At 53.1% G+C, this 12,329-nt stretch overlaps 1 protein-coding gene across 3 annotated transcripts; it reads right to left on the reverse strand.

Moving 5' to 3' along the window:
* Positions 1–7,566: 7,566 nt before the first annotated feature.
* Positions 7,567–11,805, reverse strand: TVP23C (trans-golgi network vesicle protein 23 homolog C). Of its 3 annotated transcripts, XR_009933828.1 has the most exons (8): positions 11,443–11,704; positions 11,280–11,362; positions 10,953–11,097; positions 10,433–10,522; positions 9,737–9,868; positions 9,523–9,651; positions 8,724–8,841; positions 7,567–8,387 (listed from the first exon to the last, which is right to left on the reverse strand). XR_009933828.1 is itself a non-coding variant. In XM_062506052.1 (7 exons), exons 1-7 carry the CDS (start codon positions 11,784–11,786, stop codon positions 8,809–8,811), a joined length of 615 nt encoding a protein of 204 aa, XP_062362036.1. In that variant the 5' UTR covers positions 11,787–11,805; the 3' UTR covers positions 7,567–8,808. The 3 variants fall into 3 exon arrangements, 2 of the variants coding, with proteins under 2 accessions (XP_062362036.1, XP_062362035.1); XM_062506052.1 differs by lacking the exon at positions 11,443–11,704 and adding an exon at positions 11,784–11,805 and having other exon boundaries at positions 7,567–8,841; XM_062506051.1 differs by having other exon boundaries at positions 7,567–8,841.
* Positions 11,806–12,329: the final 524 nt, after the last annotated feature.

The raw sequence follows: 12,329 nt of genomic DNA on the forward strand, positions 1-12,329 counted from the left end.
ACCTCCGAGTCATTCCTTCCCTGGCATCACATCCAAGAGGTCTCACCACAGTCCCAAACAATCCCTTTCCATCCAGCATGACACACATTCCTCCTCCTCCTCTGCCTGGTTAAGAGACCCTCAGGGCTGGGCTGAGCCCTCTGGAGGGGTTTCTCAGGATTCTTGAGCAGGACTGCTCAGCCATGCCCAGCTCCACGTGTCTTTTCCTTGCAGGAGAAGCTGAACTGGGGGCACAGACCTGGCCTGGCCCCCCAGTGCCCGGCAGTGCAGCCACAGCCCCCCAGCCCTCCCTGGGCTGTCCCAGCTCCCGGAATGTGTGGGATCCACAGGAAAGCCCAGCACACTGGGGAAGGGCAGAGGGCAGGATGAGATAAGAATATCTCCAGGAAATCTGATTCACCCTGGTGTTCTGTGGGGTGGGAGCAGTGGGGATGCTGTCCCAGCAAGTGCCTGGACAGCTCGAGCCTCTCCTGACACAGCCAAACAGCCTCAGCCCTGCCAGGGGAGGACAACTTTTCCTGTTGGGGAGCAGCAGAGCTCAGTGAGCAGCCAGGGCCACTGCCTCCCCTCCTCCTTTTGCTGCTGTCTCTCCTTCATTCCCTGTAGGAATTCATTCCTTCCTTCCTGTGCCAGCCCTCTGTCCCCATTCACAGCTTGGACCTTTTCCTGTGGGAGGAAAGTACCAGTCTGGGGCTCCCCAGCCCATCTCAGCAGCACCAGCTCCAAAGGATGGGTCGGGAGAATGTTTGGGAGGATCAAACAAGGCCCTGGCACCCTCTGGCAGGGGCAGGGAGCTTTGTCACCCGTGGCACTTGGCGTGGCCTTGCTGCCCCCACCCACAGTCACATCGGCCTCGTCTCCCACCCTGTGTGTGAGGACAGAGCCTGGCCTTTCACCCCCCTTTTTGGGAAGTATCGGGATGAAAGGCTCCTGCTCCATGGCTTTGGCATTGGTCTGGCACAGCAAACTCACAGTGACCTTCCCGTGGTGGAAGTGCACAGCCAGCCAGGTGCTCCCCCAGGATCCCTCCCCAGGGAGCAGACCCAGAACTTCTCCTGGGAAGTCAGTATATTGATGGTTTATCTGCACAGCCCTGGCACATGTGTATGTTGGTGGGAAGGAGAGGGGCAGTAAGGAGACACCAAGCTCCAACTCCAGTAATTAAATATTAAAAGTAATTTATATTCTATCCTGAGAGAAACGGGCTCTTTGGGGGTGGTTTGTCACAGCTGGAGCTGGACACACCAAACCCACCTGCTGAGAGCTCCTGGGACACTGTGATTCCTTGGATGTGGGGGCATCCTGAGGGCTGCTCCATGGGCTTAAAATGGTGTGGATTTGACTTCACCTGTAGGGGTTGGTTTGTACAAATTACTAAAGGTTAAATCAGTTAATTGGAACCTTCTCTGGCTGTCAGTGACTGACACTGTTCAGCTACCAGCAAATGCAGGTCATGAATGGCAAGAAATTGCAATGAATTCCACATCTCGCAGTGTCCAGGCAGGGCTTCCATAGCTTGGATCCATTTCTATGCTTTAAACTTCCTCCAGACAGCAAGATTGTCAGCATTTCCCCTTGCAGCTGCTGAGTCCTGCAGACTTCCAAGGTTTCAGCCCTTGAGTTGTTCTTATTTTTTATTCCCTTTCCTTGAAGGCCCTGACATATCCCCGGGATCCGGCAGCTCCCGGCTGGACGTGCTTGGGCGTTGCTAAATCACATTTAAGGAAAACAGCTCTGACTGTCCCACACACGGACCCAGCGTATGCCAGGGCTGTGAGTAGCAGACATATTTTGGCTTTTGATTTGGAATGACACAGGAAAGACGGAATGTCTCCCCTCCGACCCTGGGAAGGGTCACACAGATGGCTTCCAGGCCCAGCAGAGCTTTAGACACTGGATAATTCCCGTGCACATGAGCTGTGCCGCTTCCTCTTGTGTAACTACAAGATTTTTGCAGCTGGAAGTCAGAGGTCCTGCGGCTCAAACCACGAGAGCAGAGCCAAGAGCTTTGCCAAGAAGGGCCAGGGCTGGAATTTCCTCCTGGTACATACTTAGAGCAGGAGAAACCTAAACTGTGGGTTCATATCTGGGGCTGTGGAGGAGGATGCTCAGGAGGCGGAGCTGGGAGTCGTTCCCTGAGGGAATTGCAAGGCTCCCTCTGCTTCCACACCTTTGGGTGGTGTTGAGCTTAAGCCAAGCAGGCACTGAAGTTCAAAAATCCATATAATCTATGCCAAATCCGTGGGCAATCCCACCGACCCTGCCACATGTGTTCCTCTCCAACCTGGCAAAGGCCATCCTAGAAAAGGGAAATCTGGATTTCCAGGGAAATCTGCCTTCCCTCAACCAGATTGCACAGGTCAAGGTGGAGGCAGGCAGCAACAGGCAAACTCTGAAGGATCCTCAAGCTCATGGGTGGATCAGTGCATGTTTCAGTTCAGGGATCAGTTCAGGGATAAGCCCAGGGATCAGTCCAGGGATCAGCCATGGATCAGCCCAGGGATCAGCCAGGGATCAGCCAGGGATCAGGCCATGGATCAGCCATGGATCAGGCCAGGGATCAGCCAGGGATCAGCCAGGGATCAGGCCAGGGATCAGCCAGGGATCAGCCATGGATCAGCCCAGGGATCAGCCAGGGATCAGGCCAGGGATCAGGCCATGGATCAGCCATGGATCAGGCCAGGGATCAGCCAGGGATCAGCCAGGGATCAGGCCAGGGATCAGCCCAGGGATTGGCCAGGGATCAGCCATGGATCAGTCCAAGGATCAGCCCAGGGATCAGCCAGGGATCAGCCCAGGGATCAGTCCAAGGATCATCCAGGGATCAGCCCAGGGATCAGCCCAGGGATCAGTCCAAGGATCATCCAGGGATCAGGCCATGGATCAGGCAGGGATCAGCCCAGGGATCAGCCAGGGATCAGCCCAGGGATCAGCCCATGGATCAGGCCATGGATCAGCCAGGGATCAGCCAGGGATCAGGGCATTCTTCCCACCCACTCCAAAATGTCATTCCCTGCCAGGACTTTCTCTCTTTTTTTTTTTTTTTTTTTTTTTTTTAATATCCTTTCAGGATGACAGCTCTTCCTACAAATGCCTGTATTTGCTTGCAGACTTGGATGCAGATGGAAAAATGGAAAATCCTCCTTTGGCCATTTGAGCTCTGACTTTTAATGGACTTTTCCACCTGAGGCCCTGGGCCGAATCCTTTCCTAGGGAGCATTTATTAAATCACAGCTCGTTGCCCCAAAACAGGGCGGGCCCGAGGGCTGTTTGAGGAGCCAGCCCAGGCAGCCAGTCCCACACACACGGAGCTGGCAGCAAATTCACTTTTTAGTGCCATTTTCCAGCTGCAGGGTTGCTCACACCCCCTGTAACACCAAAGCAGTGAATCATGTTCCCGTTATATTCCCTCACATCCCGCTCTCTCCCTGGCCGGCCCCAGCTCTGAGGAAGCAGCGTTGGTTTTGGTGGCTGTCCTCCTCTTTGCCACCCCTCTGCGAGGCACGGGAGGAGTGGCAGCGTGGCCCGGGGAGGTGACACCCTGCACACCGCGGTGCCGCGCCCGCAGGTGGCTCTGGCTCCTCACGGCGCAGGACTGAGCCCGGCAGCTGTTTCCAACAAGCCCGTCCCGAAAGCTTCCTCCGCTCAGTTTCTTTTATTTAGTTAAGTGTTCTTTAAACAAAAGCGTAAGGGCTCCCTCTGCTGCCGTGCGGGTTTGGAGAGAAGAGGGATTGGGTGGGAGAGGATGGATCAGAGGCTGGAGGGACCCGGGGCAGGGGCAGCCCAGCTGTGCGGCTCCAGATGTTTGCTACTGCTGCCCTCAGACAGCCGGGCTGTGGAGATGAGGAGGTTTTGTCCAGGGGCTCGCTGGGTTGATGTCCTCTAAAGGCTGCCCAGCCTGGTCACACCACAGGGGATGCTGCCCTCCCCATCCTGCTGCAAACCTCGAGGAGAACCCCACATGGATTCCAGATCCTGTGTTTTTCTCCCGTTGTGCTGAGGACTGGCGTTGTCCCGTGTGCGGCAGCTGCCGAAGAGCCTATGGAGATCAGTCTGATCCCCCACGTGTGGCTGGAGGTGCCTGGTGAAGGCTCCACATCCCAGAACTCCAAGCTGTACCCTGTCCTGGCCGCTCTCCTGCCCCAGCTCCCGGCTGATCCCCACCAAGGATCTGCTCTGCGAGCCAGGGATGGAGCAGGTTCCAAGCAAAGTCCCTGTCCCCATCTTCATCCAGTCCAGTCCTAATTAAACCAAACTTCTGAGCACAACCCTGCAATTTAAAATATAAGAAATCAAGGGCTCACAAAAGGCGAGGGAGTAGCTTTTTCCTCATCCTAAGAGATTTTATGTGAGGGTTTGGGTTGGGACCTCTGCCCACAGGTGGCACCTCCAGTGGGCTCTCAGGTGCTGGGAAGGAGGTGTGCAAGTTCCCAAGGCCAGAGGTGACACCAATTCCCTCTGCAATAGGGTCTAGATGTGAGGGAGGGTTCCAACAAGAACAAAACATAATCCAGCTACTGGTGCAAAGAAACTGAGGTGAGTTTAAACCTTAGAGGAGAAGGACAAGCACAGAACGGCCCACTGGGGCAGAACATCCCCCTGAAGGGCAGAAGAGACACAAACCATAAAAAAGGGCCAGGCCCAGCAGGGGTGCCCTGAGGAGGAAAGGGTGAGTAAGAGCAGAGCCCTCCTCTGCTCTGGAATCAGCAGCAGGAGCAGGGAGTGTGGCTGTGGCAGAAAAGCTGAATGACTCATGGGCTCCAGAGGTTACTATGGAGCTGTTTACACAGTGCTTTGGGATTGAAAAAATAAAGGAGGAAAAAACGCTAGAGAGTTCACCCAAAATGAACTAAATGGAAAGAGGTTGGTGACACCGAGAGGGATAACTCAGAGGAACGACTCCACAGGCCCAGGAGCTTTCCAGGAGTCCGGAGGGCTCAGGGATGAACTCGGGAGCAATTAATCCCCAGACTGATGCTTGCTTCTCCTGGTGCTCGATGGGTGGGATGGGGCAAGTGTGATTCTGGTGGATTTTAAGGATTCTTGGAGGAATGTGCGGAACAACAGAGCAGAAAGTCCAACTCCCATGTGCAGCAAACTGCTGGGACTTCTACAGACCAGGGTTCAGAGAGAGAAAAGTCAGCTGAAGAACCTCAGCGTGGCTTTGGCAAATATTCTGGGAAATATTAAAGCTCTTGGAAATGTTCAGCAATGGGCTGACCTGGCATTAACAGCCATTAATTGGGTAATTTACAAATTAATAGTTGAGGGGAGGAAATACATCAAAATATGGGAATAAAACAAAAGCAGGGGAGTTTCTGTCCCCAGGGAAGGTCACCAGGAGCACACAGTTTCCATATGGAATTCATTGCCATGGGAGGGTTTCTGTGCCAGTAATTCTTGAGGCAGCTTCAGAGCTGTCAGAGCTGGAGGTGCAGGCACAGACTCTGGGCTCCTGCTCACAGGCTATCCCCAGGCTGCAGCTGCCAGAGGGGCACCACGATTTTCCATCAGCAATTCCTCAGCAGCAGCAGCATTAAGCAGGCTCAGAAAGGGGAGCTTGAGTAATGGGGGACCTTTGGCATGATCAGAGGGGCCATTTCCATAGGAGCAAACTCAGCTGTTGGAAGCGGATTTCGTTCATCTGGGCAATAATTAATTCAGTACCCGACATGACCTCAGTGGGCTGCAGCTCTGTGGCTTTGCTTCCTGGGCTTTAAATCCTGCTTCCTCCTTCTCCTCCTGAAATATCTCTTAGGAAAGCAGGATGCTTCCCTTCCCAGGCTGCATGAGAGGCAAACCAAGCCATTCTCTTCCACCTCTGGATTTAAGCTGTGCCCACTGAACACCCCCAGAGTGCAGAGGGCAGCAAGAAGGGAGCTTCTGCAGGCTCCAAGTGCCCAGATCTGGTTGTCCAGCACCCCCAGCATCCTGGACAGCATCGAGGGAAGGGAAGGGAAGGGAAGGGAAGGGAAGGGAAGGGAAGGGAAGGGAAGGGAAGGGAAGGGAAGGGAAGGGAAGGGAAGGGAAGGGAAGGGAAGGGAAGGGAAGGGAAGGGAAGGGAAGGGAAGGGAAGGGAAGGGAAGGGAAGGGAAGGGAAGGGAAGGGAAGGGAAGGGAAGGGAAGGGAAGGGAAGGGAAGGGAAGGGAAGGGAAGGGAAGGGGGAAAAACTACCCTGGAAGGTCTTTGGGGTTAGAATGTCCCAATGCATCCCAAGAATGTGTTAAAGCACAGGGCCAGAGAAAGCACTGCCTCTGTGCCTAAATCGAGCACCTTCCTGGGATCAGCACCTGCACAGGGTGCAGGGCAAGGAAGGGAGGGAGGGGACAGGTCCCCACTGTCACCAAACAGTGACAGCAGGATCAGTGTGAGCACCCCAGACAGCCAGAGTGCCCCAGGGCCTGTGCTAGTCCAGCTCCTCCCTTGCTGGCCCAAATTTCAAGGGCCCCAAACAGGGCTCTACCTGTGAAATGAGGATAATCCCAAGCCCACCCTCCAGGTGGTTTGCACCATCCCAGCTGTATTCCACTACTTCAGAGCAAAGAGTTATCATTATTATCATTATTATTATTAATTATTATTTCTGCTCCTGGAGTATTTCTGCTCTGTAAACCCTCCAAGTTCAGCCCCACCTCAGACCTGGGTGGAGCCAGCATTACCCAGCTGATGCTCAAGAAGCTGGCTCAGTGTGGAGTCCTGGGGCTTGTGGAAAAAAGCACATTCAGAGAATTTCTCTGCTCTGAGGCAACTCCCACTTCCTGCTCCCCAGGAAACCCCAGCACACAGTGAGTGAGAATCAAACCAGACTCACACCCAACTGCAGCAGAGATAAGAAATTTGCTTCTGATCCATGACAGAAATGCAATAAACTTCCAGTTTCCCAGAAGCCAAAACCCTGAATGTTTGCCAAGAGCTAAAAATAACCCAAAGAAGGCTCTATTTAAAGGCACCTACTAAGAAATGCCTCTGTCCTTGGCTAAATAAACTGCAACTTCCAGAAAAGCCCTGTTTTCCAGGAGTCTGGGAGGTGCTTTGGCAGCAGGTGAACAAACATTAAATCCAAAGCTTTTAACACATTTTAGAAGCAGCACCTCTTGACCGGAGCTGTGCCAGCCCCTCAGCCCAGAAGCAAAGAGGGGCTGGCAGGGCTGGAGCAGGAAGAATTGCTGTTCCTCCCTGCATGACCTGCACATCCCCATGCAGCTGCTGAAGGGTCTTTACTTGGGGTTTGACTGAATTTGGGCCTCTTTACATTGATTCCCTAGAAATACCTGATCCCTTGGATGTAAATGGGGACTGAAGTTCCTCTGGTGTGGGCACTGAGCAGGGTCTGAGTGCCCTCAAAAGGACGTGAGCCTCGGAGAGACAACGACTTCAGCTCTGCATGCTGACAGCTCCAGCAGCTTGGGCAGTGTTTGCCCGGGTAAACTCGGCAGAGCCCCGGTGACAGGAACTGTGCCAGAGCAGCAGGAACAGCACTGTTTAAATGGACAATAAACTCCTGCTCAAAGTGCCTGACAAGGACACGAGGCAGAAATGAAGCTGAGCCATGAAGCACAAGGGATGTCTGGGCTAGTTAAACAAGGCAGTATTTTAATGTCAAGATTTTATAAACAGGTATTTACAAAAGGAAGGTATCAATCCAAAGAGTTAAACAAATGTAGGGCTGCCAGTACTGCAGAGCACAGGGAGAGGAACCAGCTTAATGCAACCTCACAAATCACAGCGCCCAGGAGTAAAAAAGAAACCACATTCTTCATTTACAGTTCCTCACCCAGAGCGTTCAGCACATGCTGCTGTGGAAGCACAAGCTCCAGGGACAGAACCCCAGCAGAAGGAACTGACCCCTCTGCAGAGATGAGCTCAGAACAGCCCCCTGCCATCCCACTGAGCGCTCCAGCCACGACCCCATGAGGGGCTTTCCCCAGCTCAGACTCCTCGGGGACAGCACAGAGCACGGGCTGCATGAGGGGAACACCCTGCCAGTCCCACCCTGTGCCAGAGAACTGTTGGTCATACCCCACACCCTCCTGGCCTGAGGAGCGTCCCCATGGCCCCGGTGTGCCAGAACAGGCAGACAAGGGCTGCTCTCTTCCCTGGATGGAATGGGGGTGCAGCCTTCCCTGGAAACTGCTTCTACTCTTGCCACTCTCTCCAGACAGGCCCAGGCCCGCAGGGATTCCCAAAAATCCAGGGTTTTAGGATGTTCCCCAAGTCTGTGAATGCTTCAGAAAACCAGGGCCTGCTCACAGGTCACTTCCTGCAGCTGCCATGAGACTTCAGGGATCTTCCCAGCAGCTCCATTCCTTCAGATGGCACTCCCTGACCACTCAGCGCCATTCCAGTCACACAATGAGGGATGCAGGGCCAAAAAATCACTCCCCACACTGTAAAAGAAGCAGCAACAACCTCCAAGAACAAGACCATAACTGAAAGTACCCAGGCACCAAGTGCTGAAGGAGCAGGAGAGTTCCCAAGGTTCAGCTTGTACACAGTTTTTTTGAAGAATATCCAGCAATTTTCTCTTAACTCATCCAGTAGTTCCAAACATGTATGAAATCCACTCAGGCTATCTTTTAATTTAAAGCTTAAGGAAATTAATTCTTGTAAATCAAACTAAAGAGAGGACTTAAACACAAACTGCTATTGGAAAACGGAATATAAGTTGCCAGTAGTATTAACCTCAAGTCTTGCACAATTTATTTACTTCTTTTGATTCACACCTTGTGTGCAGCTCCCAAATTGGTCAGAGCAACCTTCTGTTTGTCAGTGCTGGGAATGCAGCCTGGCTGGAGGCTCCCACCACACTCAGGATGCTGCTTGGTCCTCTGTAGCCATAGTCTGCAGGAGGCAAGATCAAAGAAGGTAGGAGAACTCTGTGAGTCACTGCTGGGATTTTGGGGCAAAACATTCATTTCTGTCAGAGCTTGAGAGTGGCCTGGGTGTCTGGGTAACCCCTGCCAGGGTACAAGAATTCAGAAGCAAACCAAGAAGGGGATGGACCCAACACAGAGTGCCAAGAAAGGTCCATCAGTGTTTGAGGTTCTGATCACACTAATGGCAGTAATTCCAGAAAGTATCTGTGAACCTGTGCCAGCCAAAACAACTCTGCCAGAGTCATCAATACAGCCAGAAAAAGCAGCCCAGCAAAGTGAAGTGGAACATGGTTGTTCCTGCTGGAACATTTGTTCCCTTTCCTGGAAGGAAGAAACCCAGAGCGGGGGAAGAAGAGGAGCTGCTGAGAAGAGCTGGGTGCAAGTGGGAGAGAAGACAAAGGGCAGTGGCAGCCCTTTTAGCCAGCAGTGTTATTTCCACCACACCATTCATATTCCAGTAATTCTCATGGCATTTATCCATGGCATCAGCCAATACAACACTGCACACGGGGCTGGATGGCAGCAATTAGCAGTGTTCTGTGCCTTAATTAATGGGGCTCAGCGTGGGAAGGGTCCCACTGCACAGCTCATTTTCCTGTAGCCACTCTCATTTTCCCCAGGGATCCCAAAGCCGTGGTCACCTCACCTGCCGCAGGAACTGCTTCCCCAGGTAGTTGGTTGCCATGCTGGTCAGGTTCTTCCTGCTGCCAACTTTACACCTGATGTAGCCATAGAGGTTGGCTCCCTGCAGCACCACCCCCATCATCACCACTGCCTGTGACAGGGAAAAAATGTCACCAGCTGTCACCTCGTGGCTCAGACAGGGCCAGATCCAGCATGTAGCTCAGGAGGGGACTCACCAACCACTTCACTTTGAAAGAGAAGAGAGCACTGAAGGCAAAGATCACCCAGATCATGGGGCAGGTAATCAGGCCTAGCCAGAAAATTCGGGACTCTGCTTCTGATGAGGTTTTACTCCCTTGTGCTGACACCTAGACACAGAAAGGAGATGGAAATGATCAGGCTGCTCCATCCATGTCCTTAAAACCAAAGCAGAATCCCCACACTGCCTGGGATTTCCCTCCACACAACAGCACTGGGTGCTTCCAAAATTAATTTCGACATCACACAAAGACATCTCTGCAACAGGAAGTGTTTCCATTTAAGGGAATATTTTCTATTTTCTCTCAGAATCACTGGGGGCAACAGCACCAAAACCTCTTGGAATGCTTGGGGATAAAAGGGTAAGTTTGGAAAAAATTATATTTCCTGCATGGTTCAGTTACAAAGCTTAAAAACAGCCAAAGGAGCAATTTCCTACCTCCAAAAAAACACAGACTTAAATTACTTATATTAAATCAGATCAATACATCACAAGAACTTTTTCATAACTCAACAATCAAAAAGCTCATACAGCAGCCTACACAAAACGACATCACACATCTGTGGCTGCAAGTAAATGTTCCCTGTGCAATGTCCCCTCACAAGCAGAACCACCAATTACCAGGGGGTTCACGAAGCAGACACAAGGAAAAGATTAGAACAAAATCACTGACCTTCCTAGCTTCAAACACCCAGTGACTTCTGCCATCATCATCCACCTGGTTCCACCAGCGGAGGCCAACCATGAGGCGTCCTGTGACATTCTGGAAGAGAAGAGAACCCATGAGCTCCATGTCTTCCGCTCAAGAAACCTCCTGCCAAAGCTCAGTGCCTGTGATGCTGCTTTCCACTGTGTCTGTCTGCCTTCCATCTGGGAGAACAAGAATCCATTTTCTCAGAGATCCAGCACAAGGGGCAGATTTGTGGCGGTTCTGAGCTGGTAACAAAGCCTGTGCTACCTGAAAAGGGAGTCTAATCAATGTTCTCCACTTGACTTTCAAAAGGAACTAAGCACACAGAGATGTCAGAGTTTATTTCATAACACTCTGCAATCCACCACAGTACCTGAGGGTATTCTGGGCTAGCATTTTGTGGGAGAGGCACAAATAAATGACTTTTTTGAGACATGAATACGCTTGGCAGTTATTTCTATACAGCAAGGCAAAGATAACAAAAAGCACAAAAAGAACTCACCTTTACAGCCCAAAAGTCACAGGACAGGAGGAGGATGATGGTCACCATGCAGGCAATGAAGCTGCTGGTTAAGAGCTCACACAGCAGGTACACAACGATGGCACTGACTCGGAAGAATAAGTGGAAAAATGATGCTACTGGGTGCCTGGAATGAAGGACATGACAGTTACAGCTCCTGCAGACAAGTGACATTGCCAAGGGATCGCCCAGCAATGCACAGGATAAGGGTCAGCAACATGAACCCAGTGTTCTGGAAATAGGGAAATAACTGACAGGACGCTGACATAAGGAAGAGACATTTCAGAAACTCCCTCTGTCACCACTGACCTTATTTTTGACTTTTTGGATCTCCTGGAAACATCATCATCTGCATCAAAGAGAGACACATCTTCAATGTCATCACTGCTATCCTGAGGATGGGACAGAGGCAACGGGTTACAGGAAAAAAATGAAACCGTTTTCAACTTCAGCCTGGGACAGTGTTCATTACCCAGAAAATGAGAGGCACTTCGGGGTCAGAATTCATTCGGGAAGAGCGTGAAGATTTAAGCACACACAGGCCTACACTAGGATCTGAGAAATGATCATGAGGACAGGCCTGGGACGGCAGGAAGCGCCTCTGTGCCCCGCAGCTCACCCGGGGCCTACGGGAGGGGGTCCCGCTCCGGGTCCCAGTCCCGATCCTATTAACCATGCCCAGGCCCCTGCTCCGGCCCCGAGATCCCGGTCCTCTGACCCATGCCCCAGCCCCTGATCCCAGTCCGAATTCTGCTCCCGGTCCCGGTCCCGGTCCCGGTCCTATGACCCATGCCTAAGCCCCCGGTCCCGTACCATGGTCGGAGCTGCCACTTCCGCCCCGCCGCGCGCGTCACGGCCGCGGACCAATCGCGACGCGCTGCGCTCCCTCGTCCCGCCCACTTCTTGATGCGTCAGGGTCAGGAACCAATCGTGACGAGCTTCTCCCCCTTGTCCCGCCCACTCCTTGGTGCGTCACGGCCTCGGACCAATCGCGGCGCGCCCCGTGACTCCGTTCGCCCGCCCCCCTGCCTACGCGTGCGCCGTGGCGGGTGCCGGCGCCGGACGTCGCTGGGGTCGTGAGCAGCTCCCGGCAGCTCCCTGAGGAGAGCGGGGGTGTCCTGGGGAACCGGCACTGCCTGAGGGGATCCGGGGGGATCCTGGGGAACCGGCACTGCCTGAGGGGATCCGGGGGGATCCTGGGGGATCCTCGGGAACCGGCACTGCCTGAGGGGATCCTGGGGGATCCTCGGGAACCGGCACTGCCTGAGGGGATCCGGGGGGCCCGGGGAACCGGCACTGCCTGACGGGATCCTGGGGAACCGGCGCTCCCTGAGGGGATCCGGGGGGATCCTGGGGAAC

The sequence above is a fragment of the Cinclus cinclus genome, chromosome 20, assembly GCF_963662255.1.
Source record: "Cinclus cinclus chromosome 20, bCinCin1.1, whole genome shotgun sequence".
Taxonomy (NCBI): Eukaryota; Metazoa; Chordata; class Aves; order Passeriformes; family Cinclidae; genus Cinclus; species Cinclus cinclus.

Bases quoted from the DNA above. Each gene is read 5' to 3' on its own strand.
- TVP23C (XM_062506051.1), bottom strand. From the start codon at position 11,646: ATGGTTAATAGGATCGGGACTGGGACCCGGAGCGGGACCCCCTCCCGT. The intron at 11,363-11,442 runs GTAATGAACACT...TCCCATCCTCAG, and splicing joins AAGTGCCTCTCATTTTCTGG to GATAGCAGTGATGACATTGA. The intron at 9,869-10,432 runs GTCAGTGATTTT...TTCTGTGTCTAG, and splicing joins GGGTGTTTGAAGCTAGGAAG to GTGTCAGCACAAGGGAGTAA.